This window comes from Ovis aries, chromosome X (genome assembly GCF_016772045.2).
Source record: "Ovis aries strain OAR_USU_Benz2616 breed Rambouillet chromosome X, ARS-UI_Ramb_v3.0, whole genome shotgun sequence".
In the NCBI taxonomy this organism is placed as follows: Eukaryota; Metazoa; Chordata; class Mammalia; order Artiodactyla; family Bovidae; genus Ovis; species Ovis aries.
In genome coordinates, this window is record NC_056080.1 from 76,619,354 (window position 1) to 76,639,886 (window position 20,533).

General features: G+C 37.2%; 1 protein-coding gene across 2 annotated transcripts in view; it reads left to right on the forward strand.

Moving 5' to 3' along the window:
• APOOL (apolipoprotein O like) overlaps nt 1-20,533 on the forward strand; it is a 94,438-nt gene that overhangs the window by 40,709 nt on the left and 33,196 nt on the right. For both annotated transcript variants that reach the window (XM_004022229.5, XM_060408384.1), the window contains exon 2: nt 4,794-4,898. In XM_004022229.5, the coding sequence (XP_004022278.1) occupies nt 4,794-4,898 (105 nt within the window). The remainder of the gene's footprint in view (nt 1-4,793; nt 4,899-20,533) is intronic.

Here is a 20,533-nt window from a genome sequence, read left to right on the forward strand (position 1 = left end):
TTGTTGATTTTAATATTTTATGTTTGTCTTTCATTTTTGCCAGTTTGATTACTATGTGTCTCAATGTGTTCGTCTTTGGGTTTCTCCTGCCTGGGACTCTCTGTGCTTCCTGGATTTGGTTGACTATTTCTAATTAGAAATAATTATATATATAATTATATATATAAAGGAAAGACCACATGAAGAGTACTATATCTAAGTAGTTCTTAAGAATGCCAGTATAGTAAAGAGGGTATTCCTGGGGGTTATGACATGGAAATAAGCAACCAGTTGAGCTTAACTACATCAAAGAATTCCTGAGGGAGAGTAGTGAACAGAGACAAGGATAGAAAAGTGATGGTAAATTCCCTTGGAAATGGGGCTTGGAAAGTGGGGGCATGTTTTTTTTAATGTTTATTTTTCTAGTATCTAGCACAGTTGTTTGACTACTAATTGTGTAAAAAATGGAAAGATGTAAGTGTAGTGAATACAGTGAACAACGTGAGTTTGAACTGCACAGGTCCACTTATACGCAGATTCTTTTCACTAAATTTTTACTGCAGTACTACATGATCCCAGTTTGGTCGAATCTGTGGGTGTGGAGCCACAGATACAGAAAGCCAACTGTAAAGTTATACATGAATTTTTGACTGCAAGGTGGGTCAGCACCCCTAAGCCCTCCAGTGTTCCAGGGTCAACTGTTTCATAGGTTTGTTTTCATGATTTTATGAGATTGTTTTCTGATTTATGGATTTAAACTATCATTCCTATAACAGGATAAAATTTCTCATTTTCATATTTTACTTTCTTTAAAATGTAATGCCATTATATTCTTCTGCAGTGGTATAAATAGTATCCAGTTCTTTTTTCTGCTGTTTTCAGGTTAACATATATGCCCTGAATAGATGGATTTAGAGTTAAAACTAGTATATTTGAAGTCAGAAATCGTCGTTTCTTATTGAATAAATTTGATATGTAATGTGTAAGTTTAAGGTGTATTGTATGTTGCTTTTATACATGTATAGGTTGTAATGTGACTGCTGTTATATAATATTTATCAAATTATATAATTATAGTACAATATTGTCTATATTGTGCATTAGATCTCTATGGCTTATTTACTATGTACAAGTTTGTACCCTTAAACCCCATCAATCTTATTCCCCTCCCCCACATCCCTTAGTAACCATCATTTTGCTATCTGGTTTTTACAGGTTTGACTTTTTAGATTTCACATGTATATGACATTCTCCAGTACTTGTCTTTCTCTGACTTATATGGCTTAGTATAATATGTTCAAAGTCCATCTATATCTTTGAAAATAGTATGATATCCTCCTTTATCATGGCTGAATAATATTCCATTGTGTATGGGCTTCTCAAGTGGTGGTAGTAGTAAAGAACCTACCTGCCAATGAAGGAGACTTAAGAGACCCAGGTTTGGGTCTAGGTTGGGAAGATTCCCTGGAGAAGGACATGGCAACCCAATCCAATATCCCTGCCTGGAGAATCCCATGGACAGAGGGGCCTGGGGGCTACAGTCCATAGGGTTACAAAGAATAACCCTATGGTTACATGATCAAAGCAATTTAGTGCACAGGCACTCATGCACATATATGTATACCACATCTTTTTTATCCATTCATCTGTCAATGGACTTTTGGGTTGTTTCCATATCTTGGCCATTGTGAATAATGCTGTAATAAACATAGAAGTGTATATATCTCATTAGAATCTTAATCTCTTTTTTGATAGAATTATAAGAAAATCCTAAAGGTTGGAGCTGTAAGGCAGTGCTAGTGCTACCCAATAAAACTTTCCCCTATGGTAGGAATGTTCTGTTTCTGTGCTGTCCAGTTGGTGGCCACTAGAGTCATATGTATCTATTGAGACGTTGAAATGTGGCTGGGGGATGAAGGAACTAATTTTTTATTTTAATTTTTAAATTTTCATTAATTGAGATATAATTTTAAATAACATGTGGATATTGGCTACCTTATTGGAGAGTGCAGTTCTAAGGCCCTCAGAGACTATCTGCACACGATATTTTTACAAATAAAGAAACATAGGCCTGCGACTTAACTAGAGATTACATAGTTGTTTAAAAACAGAGCTGGGACTAAACTCTTGATTTTGGCCTGCAAGGAGATTAAACCTGTCAGTCTTAAAGGAAATCAACCTAAAATATTCATGGGAAAGACTGATGCTGAAGCTGAAGCCCCAATACTTTGGCCACCTGATGCAAAGAGCCAACTCATTGGAAAAGACCCTGATGTTGGGAAAAATTAAGGGCAAGAGAAGGGAGCCAAGAAGATGAGATGGTTGGATGGCATCATTGACTCAATGGACATGAGTCTGAGCAAACTCAGGGAGATGATAAAGGATGGGGAAGCCTGGAGTGTTGCAGTTGCAAAGAGTTGGACATGACTTAGTAACTGAACAACAGTGTAGCTAGTAATTGCCATATTGGGCAGCATAACTCTTAGGAGCTTAAGTAACTTGCCCAAACGTAGACAGTAAGCTCCACAACTTGAGTTCAAAATCAAGTCTGTGCAACTTGTGAGCTTATATTTTTGCCATTATGCCATACAGCTTTATCACTGAAAGTCAAGGTGGATGGACAGAGTAGAAAATGTAGCAAAGATATCAATACTTTGGCATTTTTCAAGGTTATACTACTGTTTTAACTTTTTAGTGAAAGTGAAAGTCGCTCAGTCGTGTGCAACACTTTGCAACTCCATGTACTATACAGTCCATGGAATTCTCCAGGCCAGAATACTGGAGTGGGTAGCCTTTCTCTTCTCCGGGAGATCTTTCCAACCTAGGGATCAAACCCAGGTCTCCCGCATTGCAGGCAGATTCTTCACCAGCTGAGCCACAAGGGAAGCCCAAGAATACTGAAGTGGGTAGCCTATCCCTTCTCTAGCAGATCTTTGCAACCCAGGAATTGAACCAGGGTCTCCTGCATTGCAGGCAGATTCTTCACTAACTGTGCTGTAAGGGAAGCCCTAACTTTATATATATATATTAAAACTGATGCTGGCAAGAATGTTCTCTTCTGCGGACTAATTAGTGGCTTACTCCCCAGGTTCCCAGACTGAAATATGGAAAAGTTCATATATCAGGCTGGAAACTGTGCCCCAAGTTCCCGGGCTGAAATATGGAGAAGTTTAGGCCACTAGTTTAATCATTCCACACTCTGTAGCACAGGATTATAATTATTAAGTAATACCTATGAAATTATTTTATAGTCTACATGTTATTTTTCCCTTATGTGAAGTAAAGTGACTATGAAAACATAGATTGTTGAAATTTTTTCCGATATTAGCAATCTTCAAAAATATTTGTCTTTTATCTAGGAAGTAACGTCTAATCAGGTATTTTAATAGTAGCTTTAAAATATTGTAAGAATTGACATACTTTAAATAATCATTTCAGAGCTTTATTAGAATGTTTTTCTTCAGGTACATAGGAGAACATTCTTGCCAGCATCAATTTTAATATATATTTTTTGATACCTGACATTGTACATTGAGTGGGAATCTTGTTATTTCATTAGTAAATACCAACTATGTATAAGAAATCAAAAGTGATGTATTTCGGGAAGCCAGGACTAGATAAATTGTTCTATGATGCTGACATATGTACTAGAGGGAAGGTTGAGGGTAGAAAAACAGTGAACACAATTTTTTTTATTAGTGTTGAGTCTTAATTTTACTGTATATTTTTGAAGTTTCAATCTAAATCAGAGTCATGCCTAAACAGGAAATTGCTTTACTACTACCAGTACTTTCCCTTATTCTGCCTAGAAATTATGGAAAAAAAATATGTCAGAAATGAAATGCAGTTACTATCACTGTTATCCGAGAACATTTGGAATTCTTTGGCTGGTGTTTCTTCCAGTTCTTGAAAAATTCCACTTATGTGTAAGCCAGAGAAACCTCTTCGCTGTGGATGTCTTTTGTCAATTTCATCAGGCCCTCCTTTTGAGTCTAAAGAATAAAGCTCTTAAAATAGTTGTTCCCTGGAAAGTTTTTCATTTGGCCTTGTTGAATGTATAATCTTTAGGAATTATTTTGATACTGGATAAACACTGGAGCACTTTGTTCTTAGAGCCAGTAATTTTCCTGCATTCTTAATTTAAATCAAGTTATATCAAAAACAAAGGTCACTTTTGGCTTTAGATCAAGCATTAAATATAATAGCTAAAAAGGAATGTATTAGTTAGGGGCATAAGATTTGTCATGGTAGGAAGTTATTTTTATAAATAATGTGATTATAAATTTTGTTTCAAGATACAACCTGAATCACCTAGTACTCCAGATCACCCTTATTTTTTACTTTCTCCTTAGCATTATCGATTGTAATATTCCATATAATTTATGTATTGTGTATATCTTCTGTCTCTACTCCACTAGAACATCAGCTCCATGAAAGCAAGAATTGTTTTGTTTCCAATGGGTCTGGCATATAGTAATTACTCAGTTAATATTTGTGAACTGAGTGAATATCATAATCTATCTCACTTCACTCGTAAAAGTTTATATTCACTTCTTCCTGGTAATTATTATATTGCTATATTCCATATAAAGTAAGTAGTTAACAAATTGGTAAAAATAATACTCTACCATCTAGCATGAGAGGAGAATTTTAGGAATTATATCCTAAAAAGGTATGAATTGTTTGAAATGCTTGAGTTTTTAATACATTTAAATGAAACCTATAGTGTTCCTCAAATGTGCCTCCCCCAAATTTATCAGGAAATATAGGGTGGGAAGCTTTTCATTAAAAATACGTTTTGATATATTTTCTCAGATGGGAAAGCTGACAACCATGCCAGCAGGTCTAATATATGCATCTATAAGTGTGCATATGGCCAAAGAAGAGGAGTCCAAAAAGCAGCTAGTGAAACCAGAGCAGGTAACTTGCCTACAAAAGTTTGTGAATTTTGTATGACATAAATATGATGTAAAAACTGTGAGGTTTGTTTTTTTGTTAACTCTATTCATCAAAAATGTCTTTGAAGTATTTGTTAGGCATATTTTTCAAGTTGAGAGAAATAGTAACAATATGTCTCAAAGTAAATATTGTATTATTTCTAGCCCAAACATCTAAAATACTAACTCCAATGAAAAACATTTTTTTTTAATTTTTCTTAATGAATAATCGATGAGTAGTATAGGGTTTTAGTTCTTGCAAGCAGTCTAATTTTTGTTTCTGGAAAAAATTTATACAGGTGCACACGATATTTGGAAGCTTTAGTTTAAGAAATTCATTAAGATCTCAGTTTTGAAAGCAATCTTAGATATTTTCTAATTCGCCTTCTCTATAGTATTGTAATCCCCTCTACAATAGGCACACTAACTGGCTGTTTTCTTCAACATGAATAAAACTGGGTAAAGGCAGTTCATTCCATTTTTTTGGCAGCTCTCATTCAATTTAAGGTCCTTTCTTTAATCAAACACAAACTTGTCTCATAATCATAACTTCTACCTATTGGCCCTGTATCTCTTGCATTGATGCTATCCAGAAAATTCTCAGCTCTCTTCCACAAAACAACTCTTCAGATGTCCATTCATTTTATTTAGTTTTGCTTCCTGGGTAAGCATATTGGTAATTTAACAATTACTCCTGGGTCAAAGCTTTGAATTCCTTCACTTTCATGATCTTTCTTTGTCAAACATGTTCAGGATAGCTAGTGTTTTCTTCTGGTGTATTTTGAATACTGCAAGATAGAGTCAGACTCTGACTTCTCTTGTTCAAGATAATTTATTTCTGTTTTAATGCTGACTAGGCTTCCCTGATGGAGAAGGCAATGGCACCCCACTCCAGTACTCTTGCCTGGAAAAGCCCATGAACAGAGGAGCCTGGTAGGCTACAGTCCATGGGGTCGCTAAGAGTTGGACACAACTGAGCGACTTCACTTTCACCTTTCACTTTCATGCATTGGAGAAGGAAATGGCAACCCACTCCAGTGTTCTTGCCTGGAGAATCCCAGGGATGGGGAAGCCTGGTGGGCTGCCGTCTATGGGGTCGCACAGAGTCAGACACGACTGAAGCAACTTAGCAGCAGCAGCAGCAGGCTTCCCTGGTGTTTCAGTCTAAGATCACATTTGTTTTTATATTTATTTTTGTTTTGGGTCCTCACAATCAACTTTACTTAAAATCAGCTTTTGACCATGACATGGTGAACGTGCAGTTCTCTAAAATTCATTAAACATTTTTATATGGGCTACTAGTAAGCTACTAGTACATAGCTTACTAGTAATTTCCAAGTTTGTACTTATGCATATGTACATTTTAGACTTAGTTACAGGTACATTTATGTCTTTTTAACTTACATCTCATTAATCTAGTCTATCATACAAGCTTTTTAATGTCTCATTGTAGTAACTTATTCTTTTCACCATGGTACGTTTCATCTTTTCTAGCCTCAAGTTACCCTTAAGATATATCTGCATGCTTATAAATATATATTGGAGGCAAACAGGCCTAAATCTGAGTCTTGACCCTGTCACTGGCTGTTGGCTGGCATTGGACAGAATTATTAATAGTGGCATAAATATTCTGTTGTATGAATACATCATATCAAATGTATATTTTTCATATATTCTGGAAATTTAGTGTATTTCCAATTATTTTGCTAATATAATCAGTGCTTTGTCAAAACACTTTGTACCTGAATCTTTATGTACATATGTAACTGTTTCCTTAGAATAAATCTCTAGAAATGGAATTGTAGGTGAGAAAGCATGAAAAATATCAGTAAGTTGCCAAACCAACATGCATAAAGGTGGTATTTACTTATTCATTAAACAAAAAAAAATTTCCTGAGTTCCTCTTATATATGTGAGGCATGTACAAAGCACTAGGTAAAGTTTTATTAATTTTCATTAGCAGTCTAGAATAGATTTACTCTCCTATATACTTGCAAACTCTCAGTATTTTTTTCTCCTTTTTATTAATCTTAGTGAGATGATGTTTTTAAGCCTACCTTGGCACTTCTATCTTTGGAAAGCTTAAAATCTAGCTTGGATAATAGGAAACGGGCATTTGGTTTAATGCTTAATTTACATATTTCTGAATTTTAAAATAAATCTGTGCTCTTTACTATGTTATGGAATTAACAAGATATCTTGGTATTTATTGTGTTCCTCAGTACATTTTAAGCAGAATTCAGTTGAGATACTTATTAAACAAAGTGGCCAGCTAAGTGCTATGGACTATTCACATAGGTATGTATATGGAAGTTGCTCAGTCATGTCCATCTCTGTAACCCCATGAACTATGCAATCCATGGAATTTTCCAGGTCAGAATATTGGAGTGCCTAGCCTTTCCCTTCTCTGGGGATCTTCCCAACCCAGTAATCAAACCCAGGTCTCCTACATTGGCATCTGTATGTCTTCTTTGGAGAAATGTCTGTTTAGTTCTTTTCTCCACTTTTGGATTGTATTGTGCATTTTTCTGGTATTGAGCTGCATGGACTGCATGTATATTTTGGAGATTAATTCTTTGTCAGTTTTTACATTTTCTATTATTTTCTCCCATTCTGAAGGCTTCTTTTTCACCTTGCTTACAGTTTCCTTCGTTGCCCAAAAGCTTTTAAGTTTAGTTAGGTCCTATTTGTTTATTTATTTATTTTTTGTTTCTATTACTCTGGGAGGTGGGTCATGAAGGATCTTGCTGTGATTTATGTCAGAGAGTGTTCTGCCTGTGTTTTCTTCTATGAATTTTATAGTTTCTGGCCTTACATTTAGATCTTTAATCCACTTTGAGTTTATCTTTGTGTATGGTGTTAGAAAGTGTTCTAGTTGCATTCTTTTACAAGTGGTTGACAAGTTTTTCCCACACCACTTGTTAAAGAGATTGTCTTTAATCCATTGTATATTCTTGCCTCCTTTGTCAAAGATAAGGTGTCCGTAGGTGCATGGAATTATCTCTGGGCTTTCTATTTTGTTCCATTGATGTATATTTCTTTCTTTGTTCAAGTACCATACTGTCTTGATAACTGTAGCTTTGTAGTGTAGTCTGAAGTCAGACAGGTTGATTCTTCCAGTTCCATTCTTCTTTCTCAAGATTTCTTTGGCTATTTGAGGTTTTTTGTATTTCCATACAAATTGTGAAATTATTTGTTCCATTTCTGTGAAAAATACCACTGGTAGCTTGATAGGGATTGCATTAGATTGCTTTGAGTAGTATACTCATTTTCACTATGTTGACTCCTCCACTCCATGAACATGGTGTATTTCTTCATCTGTTTGTGTCATCTTTGATTTCTTTCATCAGTGTTTAATAGTTTTCTATATATAGGTGTTTTGTTTCTTTAAATTTATTCCTAAGTATTTTATTCTTTTCATTGCCATGGTGAGTGGGATTGTTTCCTTAATTTCTCTTTCTGTTTTTTCATTGTTAGTGTATAGGAATGCAAGGGTTTTTTGTGTATTAATTTTATATCTGGCAACTTTACTACATTCTTTGATTAGCTATAGTAATTTTCTGATATTATTGTTAGTGTTTTCTATGTAGAAGTGACAAAGAAGGACACTACATAATGATCAAGGGATCAATCCCAGAAGGTATAACGATTGCAAGTATATATGCAGCCAACATAGGATCACCACAATATGTAAGGGAAATGCTAACATGTATGAGAGGTGATATTAGCAGTAACACACCAATAGTGGGGGACTTTAATACCCCACTCACACCTGTGGATAGATCAACAAAACAGAAAATTAGCATGGAAATAGACCTTTAAATGATACAATGGACCAGTTAGATCTAATTGATATACACAGGGCATTTCACCCAAAAGCAATGGATTTTTCCTTTTTCTCAAGTGCACATGGAACATTCTCCAGGATACATTATGTCCTGGGCCACGAATTTACTCTTGGTAAATTGTAAAAAAAATGAAATCATTTCGACATCTTTTCTGATCACAGAATGGTAAGATCATATCAACTATAGGAAAACTATAAAAATGCACAAACATATTGAGGCTAAACATGTTCTTAATAACTAACAAATCATGGAGGAAATCAAAATATGCATAGACACAAATAATAATAAAACACGACAACCCAAAACCTATGTGATTCAGTAAAAGCAGTGCTAAGAGGGAGATTCTTAGCAATACAGGCCTACCTCAAGAAACAACATAAACATCAAATAAACAACCAAACTTTTACACCTAAGTTCAGTTCAGTTCAGTTCAGTCACTCAGTCATGTCCGACTCTTTGTGACCTCATGAATCGCAGCACGCCGGGCCTCCCTGTCCATCACCAACTCCCAGAGTTCACTCAGACTCATGTCCATCGAGTCCATGATGCCATCCAGCCATCTCATCCTTGGTCGTCCCCTTCTTCTCCTGCCCCTAATCCCTCCCAGCATCAAAGTCTTTTCCAATGAGTTAACTCTTCACATGAGGTGGCCAAAGTACTGGACTTTCAGCTTTACTATCATTCCTTCCAAAGAAATCCCAGGGCTGATCTCTTTCATAATGGACTGGTTGGATCTCCTTGCAGTTCAAGGGACTCTCAAGAGTCTTCTCCAACATCACAGCTCAAAAGCATCAATTCTTCGGTGCTCAGCCTTCTTCATAGTCCACCTCTCACATCCATATATGACTACTGGAAAATCCATAGCCTTGACTAGACGGACCTTAGTCGGCAAAGTAATGTCTCTGTTTTTGAATATGTTATCTAGGTTGGTCATAACTTTTCTTCCAAGGAGTAAGCGTCTTAATTTCATGGCTGCAGTGACCATCTGCAGTGATTTTGGAGCCCAAAAAAATAAAGTCTGACACTGTTTCCACTGTTTCTCCATCTACTTCCCATGGAGTGATGGGACCAGGTGCCATGATCTTCATTTTCTGAATGTTGAGCTTTAAGCCAACTTTTTCACTCTCCTCTTTTACTTTCATCAAGAGGCTTTTTAGCTCCTCTTCACTTCTGCAATAAGGGTGGTGTCATCTGCATATCTGAGGTTATTGATATTTCTCCCGGCAATCTTGATTCCAGCTTGTGTTTCTTCCAGTCCAGCGTTTCTCATGATGTACTCTGCATATAAGTTAAATAAGCAGGGTGACAATATACAGCCTTGACGTACTCCTTTTCCTATTTGGAACCAGTCTGTTGTTCCATGCCCAGTTCTAACTGTTGCTTCCTGACCTGCATACAGATTTCTCAGCTAGAAAAAGAAGAACAGAAAATCTCCAAAGTTAATAGAAGGAAAGAAATCATGAAAATCAGAGCAGAAATAACTGAAAAAGAAATGAAGGAGGCTATAGAAAAAATCAACAAAACAAACAACTGATTCTTTGAGAAGATACATAAAGTAGAAAAACCATTAGGCACAGTCAACAAGAAAAATAGGGAAAAGAATCAAATCAATAAAATTAGAAATGAAAATGGAGAAATCACAACAGACAGACAACACAGAAATACAGAGGATCATAAGAGACTAGTATGAACAATTATATGCCAATAAAATGAACAACTTGGAATAAATGGACAAATTAGTAGAAGAGCATAACCTTCCAAAACTGAACCAGGAAGAAATAGAAAATCTTGACAGACCCATCACAAGCATGGACATTGAAACTGTAATAAAAAAAAATCTTCCAACAACCAAAAGCCCAGGACCAGATGGTTTCACAGGAGAATTCTACCCAAATTTTAAAGAAGAGCGAACACCAATGTTAAACTCTGCCAGAAAATTGCAGAGGAAGGCAAACTCTCAAGTTCATTCTATGAGGTCACCAGCACCCTAATACCAAAACCAGACAAAGATGCCACAAAAAAACAAAACTACAGGCCAATATCACTGATGAACATAGATGCAAAAATCTTTGACAAAATTCTAGGGAACAGAATCCAGCAGCATATTAAAAGATCATACACCATGGCCACGTAGGCTTTATTCCAGGGATGCAAAGATTCTTCAATATTTGCAAATCAATCAATGTGATAAATAATATTGAATGATTAAATGCCATATGATTATCTCAACAGATGCAGAGAAAGACTTTGACAAAATTCAACAGTCATTTCTGACTTAAAAAACTCTCCAGAAAGCAGGCATAAAAAGAACACTCCTCAGAATAATAAAAACCATATATGTCAAACACACAGTAAACATTACCCTCAATGGTGAAAAATTGAAAGAATATCCTCTAAAATCAGGAACAAGAAAGGGTGCCCACTCTCACCACTACTATTCAAGAGAGTTTTGATAATCCTAGCCATGGCAATCAGAGAACAAAAAGAAATAAAAGAAATGCTGATAGAGGGAGGTGGGAGGGGGGTTCATGTTTGGGATCGCATGTACACCCGTGGTGCATGCATGTCAATGTATGGCAAAACCAATACAGTATTGTAAAGTAAAATAAAGTAAAAATAAAAATTAAAAAAAAAAGAAATGCTGATAAACAACATGAAAAGGCAGAGAAATACCCAGTGGGTAAAGGAACAGGATAAATGCCCACCAAACCAAATAAAAGAGGAAGAGATAAGGAATCTACCTGATAAAGAATTCCAAATAATGCTAGTGAAAATGATCCAAAATCTTGAAAACAAAATGGAGTTACAGATAAATATCCTGGAGACAAGGATGGAGAAGATGCAAGAAAGGTTTAACAAGAAACTAGAAGAAATAAAAGAGTCAATATATAATGAATAATTCAATAAATGAGATCAAAAACACTCTGGAGTGAACCAACAGTAGAATAATGGAGGCCGAAGATAGGAAAAGTGAGGTAGAGGATAGAATGGTAGAAATACATGAAACAGAGAGGAAAAAATAAAAATGAATTAAAAGAAATGAGGATAATCTCAGAGACCTCTGGGACAATGTGAAACACCCCTACATTCAAATTATAGGAGTGCCAGAAGAAGAAGACAAAAAGAAAGACCATGAGAAAATAGTTGAGGAGATAATAGTTGAAAATCTCCCTAAAATGGGGAAGGAAATAATCACCCAATTTCAAGAAAACCAGAGAGTCCCAAACAGGATAAACCCAAGGTGAAACACCCCAAGACACATATTAATCAAATTAACAAAGATCAAACACAAAGAACAAACATTAAAAGCAACAAGGGAAAAACAACAAATAACACACAAGGGGATTCCCATAAAGATAACAGCTGATCTTTCAATAGAAACTCTTCAGGACATGGCAGGACATACTGAAGGGATGAAAGAAAATAACCTAGAGCCCAGATCTCATTAAAATATACCCAGCAATATACTTCATTCAGATATGAAGGAGAAATTAAATGCTTTACAGACAAGCAAAAGCTGAGAGAATTCAACACCACCAAACCAGCTCTCCAACAAATGCTAAAGGATCTTCTCTAGACAGGAAACAAAGGCTGTATAAACTCAAACCCAAAACAATAAAGTAAATGGCAATGGGATCATACTTATCAATTATTACCTTAAATGTAAATGGGTTGAATGCCCCAACCAAAAGACAAAACCTGGCTAAATGAATACAAAAGCAAGACCCCTATATATGTTGTCTACAAGACCCACCTCAAAACAAGGGACACATACAGACTGAAAGTGAAGGGAGGGAAAAAGATATTCCACACAAATAGAGACCAAAAGAAAGCAGGAGCAGCAATACTCATATCAGATAAAATAGACTTTAAAACAAAGGCTGTGAAAAGAGACAAAGAAGGACACTACATAATGATCAAAGGATCAGTCCAGAAGAAGATATAACAATTATAAATACATATGCACCCAACATAGGAGCACCACTATATGTAACATAAAATGCTAATAATATGAAAGGGAAAATTAACAATAACACAATAATAATGGGAGACTTCAATACCCAACTCACACCTATGGATAGATCAACTAAACAGAAAATTAACAAGGAAACACAAACTTTAAATGATACAATAGACCAGTTAGACCTAATTGATATCTATAGGACAATTTACCCCAAAACAATGAATTTCACCTTTTTTTCAAGAGTTCATGGAACCTTCTCCAGGATAGATCACATCCTGGGCCATAAATCAAGCACCTTGGTAAATTCAAAAAAATTGAAATAATTCAAAGCATCTTTCCTGTCCACAATGCAGTAAGATTATATCCCAATTACAGGAGGAAAACTATTAAAAATTCCAACATATGGAGGCTGAACAACATGCTGCTGAATAACCAACAAATCACAGAAGAAATCAAAAAAAGAAATCAAAATATGCATAGAAATGAATGAAAATGAAAACACAACAAGCCAAAAGCCATGGGGCACTGTAAAATCAGTGCTAAGGGGAAAGTTCATAGCAATATAGGCATACCACAAGAAACAAGAAAAAAGTTAAATAACCCAACCCTACACCTAAAGCAACTAGAAAAGGAAGAAACGAAGAACTCCAGGGTTAGTAGAAGGAAAGAAATCTTAAAAATTAGGGCAAAAATAAATGCAAAAGAAACAAAAGAGACCATAGCAAAAATCAACAAAGCCAAAAGCTGGTTCTTTGAGAAGATAAATAAAATTGACAAACCATTAGCCAGACTCATCAAGAAACAAAGGGAGAGAAATCAAATCAATAAAATTAGAAATGAAAATGGATAGATGACAACAGACAACACAGAAATACAAAGGATAATAAGAGACTACTATCAGCAACTGTATGGAAATAATATGGACAACTTGGAAGAAATGGACAAATTCTTAGAAAAGTACAACTTTCCAAAACTGAACCAGGAGGAAATAGAAAATTTTAATAGACCCATCACAAGCACAGGAATTGAAACTGTAATTAGAAATCTTCCAGCAAACAAATACCCAGGACCAGACAGCTTCACAGCTGAATTCTACCAAAATTTTAGAGAAGAGCTAACAGCTGTCCTACTCAAACTCTTGCAGAAAATCGCAGAAGAAGGTAAACTTCCAGACTTATTCTATGAGGCCACCATCACCCTAATACCTGAACCTGAGAAAGATGCCACAAAAAAAGAAAACTTCTGTCCAATATCACTGATAAACGTAGATGCAAAAATTCTTAACAAAATTCTAGCAAACGGAATCCAACATCACGTTAAAAAGATCCTACATCATGAACAAGTGGGCTTTATCCCAGGGATGCAAGGATTCTTCAATATCTGCAAATCAATCAAAATAATACACCACATTAAAAAATTGAAAAATAAAAATCACATGATTATCTCAATAGATGCAGAGAAGGCCTTTGACAAAATTCAGCATCCATTTATGATAAACTCTCCAGAAAGCAGGAATAGAAGGAACATACCTCAAAATAATAAAGGCTAGATATGACAAACCCACAGCAAACATTATCCTCAATGGTGAAAAATTGAAAGCATTTCCCCTAAAGTCAGGAACAAGACAAGGGTGCCCACTTTCACTGCTACTATTCAACATAGTTCTGGAAGTTTTGGCCACAGCAATCAGAGCAGAAAAAGAAATAAAAGGAATCCAAGTTGGAAAAGAAGAAGTAAAACTCTCACTGTTTGCAGATGACATGATCCTCTACATCGAAAACCCTAGACTCTAGCAGAAAATTACTAGAGCTAATCAATGAATATTTTAAAGTTGCAGGATATAAAATCAACACACAGAAATCCCTTGCATTCCTATACACTAATAACAAGAAAATAGAGAAATTAAGGAAACAATTCCATTCACCATTGTAACGAGAAGAATAAAATACTTAGGAATATATCTACCTAAAGAAACAAAAGACTTCTATATAGAAAACTATAAAACACTGGTGAAAGGAATCAAAGAGGACACTAACAGATGGAGAAATATACTGTGTTCATGGATTGGAGTAATCAATATAGTGAAAATGAGTACACCACCCAAAGCAATCTATAGATTCAATGCAATCCCTATCAAGCTACCAATGGCATTTTTCACAGAGCTAGAACAAATAATTTCACAATTTGTATGGAAATACAAAAAACCTCGAATAGCAAAAGAATCTTGAGAAAGAAGAATGGAACTGGAGGAATCAACCTGCCTGACTTCAGGTTCTACTACAAAGCCACAGTCATCAAGACAGTATGGTACTGGCACAAAGACAGAAATATCAATCAATGGAACAAAATAGAAAGCTCCAGAGATAAATCCACACACCTATGGACATCTTATCATTGACAATGGAGGCAAGAATATACAATGGAGAAAAGACAGTCTCTTTAATAAGAGGTGCTGGGAAAACTGGTCAACCACTTGTAACAGAAAGAAACTAGAACACTTTATAACATCATACACAACAATAAACTCAAAATGGATTAAAGATCTAAATGTAAGACCAGAACCTATAAAACTCCTAGAGGAGAACATAGACAAAACACTCTCTGACAGAAATCATAACAGGATCCTCTATGACCCACCTCCCAGAATATTGGAAATAAAAGCAAAAATAAACAAATGGGACCTAATTAAAATTAAAAGCTTCTGTACAACAAAGGAAACTATAAGCAAGGTGAAAAGACAGCCTTCAGAATGAGAGAAAATAACAGCAAATGAAGCAACTGACAAAGAATGAATCTCAAAAATATACAAACAACTCCTGCAGCTCCATTCCAGAAAAATAAATGACCCAATCAAAAAATGAGCCAAAGAACTAGAGACATTTCTCCAAAGAAGACATACAGATGGCTAACAAACACATGAAAAGATGCTCAACATCACTCATTATCAGAGAAATGCAAATCAAAACCACAATGAGGTACCATTTCACAACAGTCTTATGGCTGCTATCCAAAAGTCTACAAACAATAAATGTTGGAGAGGGTGTGGAGAAAAGGGAACCCTCTTACACTGTTGGTGGGAATGCAAACTAGTACAGCCACTATGGAGAACAGTGTGGAGATTCCTTAAAAAAACTGGAAATAGAACTGCCATATGAACCAGTGATCCCACTGCTGGGCATATGCACTGAGGAAACCAGAAATGAAAGAGACACATGTACCCTAATGTTCATGGCAGCACTGTTTATAATAGCCAGGGCATGGAAGCAACCTAGATGCCCATCTGGAGACAAATGGATAAGAAAGCTGTGGTACATATACCCAATGGAGTATTACTTAGCCATTAAAAACAATGCATTTCAATCAGTTCTAATGAGGTGGATGAACCTAGAGCCTATTATACAGAGTGAAGTAAGCCAGAAAGAAAAACACCAATACAGTATAATAACACATATATATGGAATTTAGAAAGACAGTAAAGATTGTTGAGGTCTTTTAGTGGACCAGGACCTGGTGGCCTGGAGGCGATGATAAGAAAGTGAAAGAGAGATCCGGAGGTAGAGAGAGAGAGAGAAAGAGAGAAAGAAAGAGCAAAAGAGAGAATGAAAGAGAAAAAGTAACGAAGAAAGGGAGGGAAGGAGGGAGGGAGGGAGGAAGGAAGGAAGAAAGAAAGAAAGGCACAGGGATCTAAGCTCTGATAGAGCAAAGGTGCTTTAATGATTTTTCTGTGAGTATATATAGGCTGTGGTACAAGAAATTTCTTTTGACAATGATAAAGATCAGAAAACCAAACGTACAGCAACCATTACCAAGGGAACAAGGGATTAATAATGGTCACAAGGTCAGAAGACAATCCATATCTCAAGAAAGGGGATTGAGACTAAGCAGTTTTGTCATAAAGATAATGTTTACTAAAGGAGATTCAAGCCTGTCTCACACAATTATCTCAGTTTCTCAGAGCAGCCTGCTGTTGTGCTTAGAAAGAAACAAAAGACTTGTGAGAAACAGTACGTAGGAATCCTCCTGTTAAACACTCCCTGACAAACGATAACCCTTTATGCAAGACAGCAAAAGAGACACAGATGTATAGAACAGTCTTTTGGACTCTGTGGGAGAAGGCAAGGGTGGGATGATTTGGGAGAATAGCATTGAAGCATGTATATTATCATATGTTAAACAAATCGCCAGTCCAGGTTTGATGCATGATATAGGATGCTCGAGGCTGGTGCACTGGATGACCCAGAGGAATGGTATGGGGAGGGAAGTGGGAGGGGGGTTCAGGATGGGGAACACGTGTATACCTGTGGCAGATTCATGTCAATATATGGCAAAACCAGTACAATATTATAAAGTAATTAGCCTCCAATTAAAATAAATAAATTTAGGCAAAAAAAAAAAAAAATAAATGCTGGAAATTTGATCTCTGGTTCCTCTGCCTCTTTGAAGCCCAGTGTGTACATCTGGAATTTCTTGGTTCACATACCTTCAAGCCTAGCTTGAAGGATTTTGAAAATAACCCTACTAGTATCTGAAATGACTGAAGATTCACTGTAGTTTGAACATGCTTTGGCATTGCTCTTCTGCCGGGGTCCAGCCCCGGTGGGTCCAAGGAAATCGAAGGGTGGATGACGTTGGCGTGGAAAGACTTGTTTATTGATTGATATAAGATTAGATTAAGAAACTATAGTGTAGTAAGAAGATTAAGTGGAGGATGAGGGCTGAATAGCTTGGTTTACGCGGAAGACCAATAAAATTCCAGACAAGGAATTTGCACCATCTATGTTGGGCCACCGGCGCCCGCTTGAATATCTAAGGGTGCCTCTCCTTAAGCTCCCTTTCACGTGGGCCTTAAGAGCCAGGGCAAGTAAGTAGACCTGGCGAGCCTCCGCGCCCCAGATGGAAATTCAGCCTGAAATTAAAGTAAAGAGCAGAGGGAGGGAAAGGGAGAGAAGAAGAGAGAGAGAGAGAGAGACACGGGGGGAGCCAGATTCCCAAGAGACCAGGCTGAGAGACTAGTTCGAGAAACTGGTCCGAGAAGCTGGTCCGAGAAGCTGGTCCGAGAAGCTGGTCCGAGAAGCTGGTCCCATCCTTTATTGTTCAGAAGGCCTCTTATACTTTTTATAAAACATGGAGATCAATGGGTAACACAAAATTATGTAGCGTTCGCAACCCAGACTCTTTCCGTATATCATTTTGTATACAAAAGGTCTCAGGTGATTTCCATTATCTTCTGGCCAAGAGGCTTGTTAACACTTTTTGGCTTTCTTCCTTAATGAATGTTAATTTTGTTTCATTAACAAAGTGTTTTTCTTTAATCTACATCTCCTTAAAGCGCTAAAGTTGCATCTCTATAGAACAAAGGTGCAGTGGGTTATAATAAAGAAGGTACTTAACTCAAAGATCTAATGTTGCTAATACAAGGTCTACTACTTGTTTTTCTATATACCAACTATATCTAAAAATAAATGATATGAAAATTTGGCAGCAAGTATTGGGTCAACAAATGAAACCTTTAATCAGTCCTATTCTAAAGATTTTTACTCCTCGGAAGCCCCTACATTCCTAGGATGTTTTAAGCTTCCTGTGCCTCCTGCGGTCAGGAGGCCTCAAACAATCACTCACGCAGCTGTACGAGTCCTGCAGGCAGGCTAGAAAGCCATCAGAGGGGTTTTTGGATTGAAACACTCTTTCAAATGAAGAAGACTAAAGCCCTGAATTGACTTTTTCCAGAGAATGTCAGAAGAGTGGAAAAGCAGAGCACAAAAACCGGCAGATTTTTGTTGGGATACATGCTTAGGAATTTCCAGAGGGGTCCCTGAAGTCTGAGCATGCCTTGCATATGTCAGCTTCCTACCTCATGACCTTGTCACAGGCGGGATTCCTCACACTGGCTTCCGGCACTCTTCTTTGGGATTGTAATGAAAACTGACCTTTTCCAGTTCTGTGGCCACTGCTGATATTCCAAACTTGTTGACATATTGAGTGCAGCACTACAACAGCATCATCTTTTAAGACGTTAAATAGCTCAGCTGGAATTCCCTCACCACCACTAGCTTCGCTCATAGTAATGCTTACCAAGGCCCACTTTACTTCACATTGCTGGATGTCTGGCTCTAGGTGAGTGAACACATCATCGTGGTTATCTTGGTCATTAGACCTTTGTTTTCATAGTTCCTTTGTGTATTCTTGCCACCTCTTCTTAATATCTTCTCATGGGCTTCCCTGGTGGATCAGATGGTAAAAAATCTGCCTGCAGTGTGGGAGACCTGGGTTCAATCCCTGGATCAGGAAGATCCCCTGGAGAAGGAAATGGCAACCTACACCAGTATTCTTGCTTGGAAAATCCCATGGAAGGAGGAGCCAGGCAGGCTCTAGTCTATAGGGTTACAAAGAGTCAGACACAACTAAGCGACTTCACTTTTTTTTTTCTGTTAGATCCATACCATTTCTGTCTTTATTAGATTTGATAGAGTGCCTGAGGAACTAGGGACAGAGGTTTAGAACATTGTACAAAAGGCAGTGACCAAGAAATGCAAGAAGGAAAAGAGGTTGTCTGAGAAGGCTTTGCAAGTAGCTGAGGAAAGAAGAGAATTGAAAGGCAAAGGAGAAAGGAAAAGCTATACCTAACTGAATACAGAGTCCCAGAGACTAGCAAGGATAAGTAAGAAAGCCTTCTTAAATTTAGTGTACAGCTTGATTTTTCGACTTATGTATACATTGTAAAATGAGCACAGTCAAGCTAATTAACATCTGACATCTTATATAGTTACCATTTTCCTTGTGTGTGTGTGTGGTGAGAATATTTATGGTCTACCCTCTTCAGTTCAGTTCAGTTCAGTCGCTCAGTCGTGCCCAACTCTTTGGGACCCCAAGAATCACAGCACGCCAGGCCTCCCTGTCCATCACCATCTCCTGGAGTTCACTCAAACTCACGTCCATTGAGTCGGTGATGCCATCCAGCCATCTCATCCTCTGTCGTCCCCTTTTCCTCCTGCCGTCAATTCCTCCCAGCATCAGAGTCTTTTCCAATGAGTCAACTCTTCACATCAGGTGGGCAAAGTACTGGAGTTTCAGCTTTAGCATCATTCCTTCCAAAGAACACCCAGGGCTGATCTTCAGAATGAACTTGTTGGATCTCCTTGCAGTCCATGGGACTCTCAAGAGTCTTCTCAGAAACCACAGTTCAAAAGCATCAGTTCTTCAGTGCTCAGCTTTCTTCACAGTCCAACTCTCACATCCTTACACGACCACAGGAAAAACCATAGCCTTGACTAGATGGACCTTTGTTGGCAAAGTAATGTCTCTGCTTTTCAATATGCTATCTAGGTTGGTCATAATTTTTCTTCCAAGGAGTAAGCGTCTTTTAATTTCATGGCTGCAATCACCATCTGCAGTGATTTTGGAGCCCCCCAAAATAAAGTCAGCCACTGTTTCCACTGTTTCCCATCTATTTCCCATGAAGTGATGGGAAAGGGAATCAGTCCTGGGTGTTCATTGGAAGGACTGATGTTGAAGCTGAAACTCCAGTACTTTGGCCGCCTGATGTGAAGAGCTGACTCATTTGAAAAGACCCTGACTCTGGGAAAGATTGAGGGCAGGTGTAAAAGGGGACGACAGAGGATGAGATGGTTGGATGGCATCATTGACTGATGGACATGGGTATGGGTGGAGTCTGGGAGTTGGTGATGGACAGGGAGGCCTTGCGTGCTGCAGTTCATGGGGTCGCAAAAAGTTGGACGTGACTGAGCGACTGAACTAAACTGAACGGGACCAGATGCCATACTGTGATTTTAGTTTTTTAAATGTTGA